Consider the following 6,780-nt stretch of genomic DNA (forward strand, 5'->3'; position numbering starts at 1 on the left):
TCCAGGCCACTTTGCCCCCCTGTGCCAGTGTCACCTCCTCACACGTGGCTGTTGGTTGCATTTCTGCTCTCTGTGTCCAGACCAGCAGGTTCGGCATCAACTTACTGCTCAATGTGCTCAGTCAAACCACAGCCACACACAGAGATGTCAGAGCTCCCTCAGGTGTCCACATCTGAGCTGGCCCCATGAACTCCTTCCTCACCTCAGCATGTTCAGAGTATTTCCCCATCTCATTATGGGATGAAATACCTTGGTTCCTGTGTCCACCCACTGGGCTGGACTTTTGGACACAGGAAGTACCCCCTCATATGAACACAGCAGAGGGCACCCAGCCCAAACTGCTACACTGAGCTACTGAGTCCATGTCCAAAGAACCTATGCAAGCTGAGGTGAGAGGCCAGGGCTGGAAATGGTGGCTGTGAGGGGCTAGTTGTGATAGGTTGAAAATTTCCCCTCCCAACTAGTTTGAGAGAATTCACACACACACACACACACACACACACACACAAAATTGCCAGACCTAGCTCAGTTTGGGATGGAAGCAAGTGAAGCTCTAGTTACAAGCAAACTAAAATCTAGAGCTGTGAAATGCAAGCAATAGGTACAAAATACACAACAGATGAACAGTATTTGATATGTACAATTTATAAACAGCACAGAAACTTCTCAGAACCCCCTGGATGGATCCAGGGCACAGTTCACCTCCTCCCCTACTCCCTTCCTCCTTCCTGTTCCTTCTCACAGGAGTCAAAACAGAGATCCCCTGGCAAGGCCATGAGAGAGAGAGTGGTGGGTTGAAAATTCCCCCCAACATGAAATTGCCAGAGAAGCTCAGCTGGGAGCAAATGAATCTGGTTTGCAATCAAAACCACAATCTACAATGAAATGCAACAAATATGTACAAAATATACAGTATTTACAGGTCTTTACAATTTAGAAACACCACAAGAACCCCTCTGGACACAAACCAGGGCAGGTAATAGCTTCCCCTTCCCTGCCTGCTCCCTAACCCCCTGGACACAAGGGGATGCGAGAAAGAGCAGGGAATTGTTTAGTTAGACTTAGGCAAAACAAAACAATGCAGCCAAGGTCAGCAAACAAAGCAGAAGCAAGTCAGTGTCTCCCAGAGCAAGGAAGCTGAAAAGAGGAAGAAAGTTTATGTATCTGAATTCTCTGTCTGTTATCTGTCCAAAGGATTGCTTAGAACTTACCATGATTTCCCTTCTTACACCCAACAGCAATTTATTTACATTCTACCACTTTCTGTTCAAGATCTGAGGAAAATTTTCTAGGCACAGCCTGAAGCTACCACAGAGAGAGAGAAGTTGCAAGCAGAAGTGAGAGAAGAAGAAAAGAGAAAGAACTGTTTATGCCTCTGCTCTCTGTGCCCATTAGTAGTCAACTTAATTCTACACACCTCATCATCCTTTTCCTTTCACAGCCAATGGTCATTTATTTTACTTTCAGTTCTTGCAGTCAGGGACTAGGCTGAAGTTCCCCCTCCAAACTGTACTGCTGCTCCAGGATGATTGACCTGAGGCAGCTTTCCCAGGCTCAGAGCCAGCAAACAGGTTTGGACCTGCTCCTGCTCTGCTGCTGCTCCACATCTCTCACAGGAGGCCTCTGTCTGCAGAACAGTTCTGCCTACCCCACCCCTGCACACTCACATGGTTTAGCTGCTCACTGCTGCCTTCATCTATGGGACACTCTCTTGGGCAATTGGGAGACTGTCCCTGAAGTTCCAGCAAAGTCTTGGAAGAAGGATTTGAGGCAGGGAAGTGTTACTGAAAGGCCTTTGATTTTGTTTAAACAAACAAGGAGCACAGCTCCTCTTTCACAAACCCTGGAAGAGAAAAGAAAAGAGAGAGGAGATGACAGCATCCTCACAAGCCAAAATCCCCCACCAGAAGCAAAAGCTATAGAAGCCAGACTGGGCCTGCACTGAGAGGCATCAGAACTGCTCTGCAGGAGAAGACAAAGAGTTTATTGCTTCTGAAAACACCCAGGGATCAGTTTGCTGAGGGCAGCCTTCAGCTCCTGGTTATTCAGGCAGTAGATGATAGGGTTCACTGCTGGAGGCACCACCGAGTACAGAATTGCCATCACCAGATCCAGGGATGGGGAGGAGATGGAGGGGGGCTTCAGGTAGGCAAAGAAGCCAGTGGTGATAAATAGGGAGACCACAGCCAGGTGAGGCAGGCAGGTGGAAAAGGCTTTGTGGCGTCCCTGCTGAGAGGGGATCCTCAGCACTGCCCTGAAGATCTGCACATAGGACACCACAATGAACACAAAGCAAACAAAGAATAAAGAGGCAGTGAGCACGATTAGCACAAGTTCCCTGAGGTAGGAGGTGGAGCAAGAGAGCTTGAGGATCTGGGGGATCTCACAGAAGAACTGCTCTACAGCATTGCCCTGGCAGAGGGGCAGGGAAAATGTATTGGCTGTGTGCAGCAGAGCAGTGAGAAAGCCACAGGCCCAGGCAGCTGCTGCCAGGAGGACACAAACTCTGCTGCCCAGGAGGGTCTCATAGTGCAGGGGTCTGCAGATGGCAGCGTAGCGATCGTAGGCCATGATGGTGAGGAGATAAAGCTCTCCTGAAATGAAAATGACAATAAAAAAGACCTGAGCAGCACAACATGCATTCTTGGAATGCATGGAGGACAGCTTCTTATCCCAGGTGCAGAGTGAGCCTACCAGGGGTAAGGCTATGCTAGACCTCCTCTTCACCAGCAGGGAAGGGCTGGTGGGTGATGTGGTGGTCGGAGGCTGTTTAGGGGCCAGTGACCATGAGATAATTGAATTTTCAGTATTTGGTCAAGTTAAGAGGGGCAGCAAGAAGACCTCCACTCTGGACTTCCGGAGGGCGGACTTCAGGTTGCTCAAGGAACTAACTCAGAAGGTTCCTTGGGAGACAGCCCTTAGAAACAAAGGGGTCCAGGAGAGTTGGGACTACTTCAAGGAGGAACTCTTGAAGGCACAGGATCAGGCTGTGCCAATGCGCCGGAAGAGGAGCTGCCGGGGCAGACGGCCAGCCTGGATGGGTGATGAGCTTCTAAAAGAACTAAGGGAAAAAAAGAGGGTGTATCATCTTTGGAAGAAAGGGGAGGCAACCCATGAAAAGTTTAAGGATGTTGCAAGGTCTTGTAGGAAGAAAATTAGGGAGGCAAAAGCACATTTGGAGCTTAGACTGGCCTCTGCTGTGAAGGACAACAAAAAGTCCTTCTATAAATACATTAATAGCAAGAAGAAGGGCAGGGACAACCTCCACTCCTTGGTGGACACGGAGGGGAATGTTGTAACAAAGGATGAGGAGAAGGCAGAGTTACTTAATAACTTCTTTGCCTCAATTTTTTCTAGCAGGACAGAATGTCTTCCAGACAGCTGGCCTGCAGAGCTGGCAGAAGGAGTTAGGGAGCAGCATAGTCTTCCTCTGTTCCAGAATGGGGTAGTTGGTGATCTGCTTAGCCATTTGGATCCCCACAAGTCCATGGGACCAGATGGGATCCATCCCAGGGTGCTGAGAGAGCTGGCAGATGTGCTGGCCAAGCCGCTCTCCATCATTTTTCAGCAGTCCTGGCTCACTGGAGACATCCCAGACGACTGGAAGCTGGCCAACGTGGTGCCCATCCACAAGAAGGGCCGGTTGGATGAGCCAGGGAATTATAGACCTGTCAGCCTGACCTCAGTGCCAGGCAAGATTATGGAACAGGTCATCTTGAGTGCAGTCGCACAGAACTTGGAGGATGGCCAAGGGCTCAGGCCCAGCCAGCATGGGTTTAGGAAAGGCCAGGTCCTGCCTGACCAACCTGATCTCCTTCTATGATCAGGTGACCCGTCTGGTGGATGCAGGGCAGGCTGTGGATGTAGTCTACCTGGACCTCAGCAAAGCCTTTGACACCGTCCCCCACAGCAAACTCCTGGCTAAGCTGTCAGCCCATGGCTTGGATGGGAGCACACTGCGATGGGTTAGGAACTGGCTGGAGGGCCGAGCCCAGAGAGTGGTGGTGAATGGTGCCACATCCAGCTGGCAGCCAGTCACCAGTGGTGTGCCTCAAGGATCAGTGCTGGGCCCCATGCTCTTTAACATCTTTATTGATGATCTGGACGAGGGCATCGAGTCCATCATCAGTAAATTTGCTGATGACACCAAGCTGGGGCAGGAGTGATCTGCTGGAGAGTAGAGAGGCTCTGCAGAGGGGACCTCGACAGGCTGGACAGATGGGCAGAGTCCAATGGCATGAGATTTAACACATCCAAGTGCCGGGTTCTGCCACATTGGCCGCAGCAACCCCATGCCAGAGTTACAAGCTGGGGTCAGAGTGGCTGGAGAGCAGTCAGGCTGAGAGAGACCTGGGTGTGCTGGTTGATGGTAGACTGAACATGAGCCTGCAGTGCGCCCAGGCAGCCAGGAGAGCCAGTGGCATCCTGGCCTGCATCAGGAACAGTGTGGCCAGCAGGAGCAGGGAGGTCATTCTTGCCCCTGTACACTGCACTGGTTAGGCCGCACCTTGAGTACTGTGTCCAGTTCTGGGCCCCTCAGTTTAGGAAGGATGTTGACTTGCTGGAGCGTGTCCAAGAAAAGGGCAACAAGGTTGGTGAGGGGCTTGGAGCACAAGCCCTATGAGGAGAGATGAGGGAGCTGGGGTCTGCTTAGTCTGGAGAAGAGGAGACTCAGGTGGTGACCTTATTGCTCTCTACAACTACCTGAGGGGGGGGTTGTAGACAGGCAGAGGTGGTCTCTTCTCCCAGGCAACCAGTACCAGAACAAGAGGACACAGTCTCAGGCTGCGTCAGGGGAGTTTAGGCTGGAGGTTAGGAGGAAGTTTTTTACACAGAGAGAGTGATTGCCCACTGAATGGGCTGCCTGAGGAGGTGGTGGGGTCGCCGACGCTGGGGGTGTTCAGGGCGAGGCTTGACAGGATGCTTGGTTGTATGGTTTAGTTGATTAGGTGGTGTCGGATGATAGGTTGGACACTATGATCTCGAAGGTCTCTTCCAACCTGGTTTATTCTATTCTATTCTATTCTATTCTATTCTATTCTATTCTTTCTATTCTATTCTAACCTTGGAGGAGATGTCCCTGGTGTCCCAGAGGGAATTGGCCATGGATTTGAGGACAGTGGTGGAGATGTAGCCCAGGTCAATGAGGGCGAGATTGAAGAGGAAGAAGTACATGGGGGTGTGGAGGTGGTGGTCCCAGGCTATGGTGGTGATGATGAGACTGTTACCCAGCAGGGCTGCCAGGTAGGTGGCCAGGAAGAGCCAGAAGTGCAGGAGCTGCAGCTGCCTCGTGCCTGTGAATGCCAGCAGAAGGAAGTGGGTGATGGAGCTGCTGTTGGACATGGTCTGTCTCTGGGCATGGAGGACTGTTGGAAGAGCAGAAGACATCACAGAGGTTAGGACAGAATTCCTTCAGACAATTCCTTGGCTATTTCCCAGACAATCCTCTCACATTTACTTCTCCTTCTTTGCAGGAACTTTGTGCACTCCAAGCTTCACAGCCTTGCAGGCACCCCAGCAGGAGGCAGCTGTCATGTCCTGTGTCTCTGATGGTGCAGATGGGAAGCTCTGCTCTGGAGCATCTCCTGCCCCTCTCTAGAAGAGAGAGATCCCAGAGGCTGTGGGATGTGGCAGCTTTACAAGCCTCCACCAAACTGCAAATCCATCCTCCTGCACCACAGACTCACCACACCCAGGGCTGGGAAGCTTTCTCCTCTTTGAGCTCTCAGCACCCAACCTGTCCTGGCTACCTTGAAGCTCTCTCTGCCTTCCTCATCTCCTTGAGATGCCCTGGCAGTGCCCACAGCCCTGCTGCCCTGTGCAGAGGAGCAGCTCCTGGGCAGAGCTGTCTCTCTGCAGTGCTGCCTGCTTGCCAGCAGCTCCCTCCAGCTCAGGAGCCTGGCCCAGCTCAGCAGAAGAGGACCAGCCCGAGGCATTTAATGACTCCTCTGGTGGCTTTGGTGTCGAGTCCATGAGTCTCAGAGACTCAGATGAAGCTGCAGAAATGTCTCAAGAGGTCAGATACAAACTGCCAACTTTGCTGGAGCCCTAATGGGTCCCACTGAGGACCATCACTGAAAAAACCTCCCCAGGGGCTTGTTAGAGCAGAAAAACAGAAGCAAGAACTATAGGAAGACCAAGACAATATCAAGGTTGCTCTGATGCTGAGGAATCCTGGATGGGCTTGATCAAGCCAAAGGACCAAGTCCTGGCCCCCAGCCCCTTGGAAAGGAGATCCTGTCCCTCAGACATGGCTCAGGGCTCTTCCTGGGGCAGTGGGATGTGAGGATGTGTAATGGCTGGAGCAGGTCTATGGTGTGACACTCTTGGGTGGGGCAGGGAGGCAATGAGGTCTTTGTGAATGAAGTTCAGCTACCTTCTGGTTGCAGAGACAATGGCCACAGCCATGGTGATGAAGAGGTCATCTCTGATGAGGGCTTTCAGCCTTGCCAGTGCCCTCAGTGGTCCCCACCACAGCCTGCCCTGTGGTGTCCCATAGCTGCAGCTCTTCCTTTGAAGACACCCAGTCCTCTCTCCAAGTTCACCTCAATCTCTCATCCCCCTCACTGACATCTCTCCATCCTCCCTGCCTGTTCCTTGAAAGAGAAAGCCAAGGGCTGGGCCAGCCTCCCTCTGAGTGACCTCTTGTCCCACAGCACTGCCCTTGTGTGGTGAAGAGATTATCAGTTTATGAATATGACATATTAATTATGACAATTAATTTTTATTGTTGCAAATTATTGATAAGTAATTAATCACTCTTTGATATACAGATTCTAG

General features: G+C 51.4%; 1 protein-coding gene across 1 annotated transcript; it reads right to left on the reverse strand.

Annotated features, from left to right (window-relative positions):
* Positions 1-2,013: 2,013 nt before the first annotated feature.
* Positions 2,014-5,629, reverse strand: LOC128899281 (olfactory receptor 14J1-like; the record flags this gene model as incomplete). Its single annotated transcript, XM_054177664.1, has 3 exons — positions 5,453-5,629; positions 5,065-5,366; positions 2,014-2,643 (listed from the first exon to the last, which is right to left on the reverse strand). Coding segments are annotated over exons 2-3 (909 nt in total), but the record flags the coding sequence as incomplete, so codon positions are not given.
* Between the last annotated feature and the right edge of the window lie 1,151 nt (positions 5,630-6,780).

Source organism: Dryobates pubescens, chromosome 42 (genome assembly GCF_014839835.1).
Source record: "Dryobates pubescens isolate bDryPub1 chromosome 42, bDryPub1.pri, whole genome shotgun sequence".
Classification (NCBI taxonomy): domain Eukaryota; kingdom Metazoa; phylum Chordata; class Aves; order Piciformes; family Picidae; genus Dryobates; species Dryobates pubescens.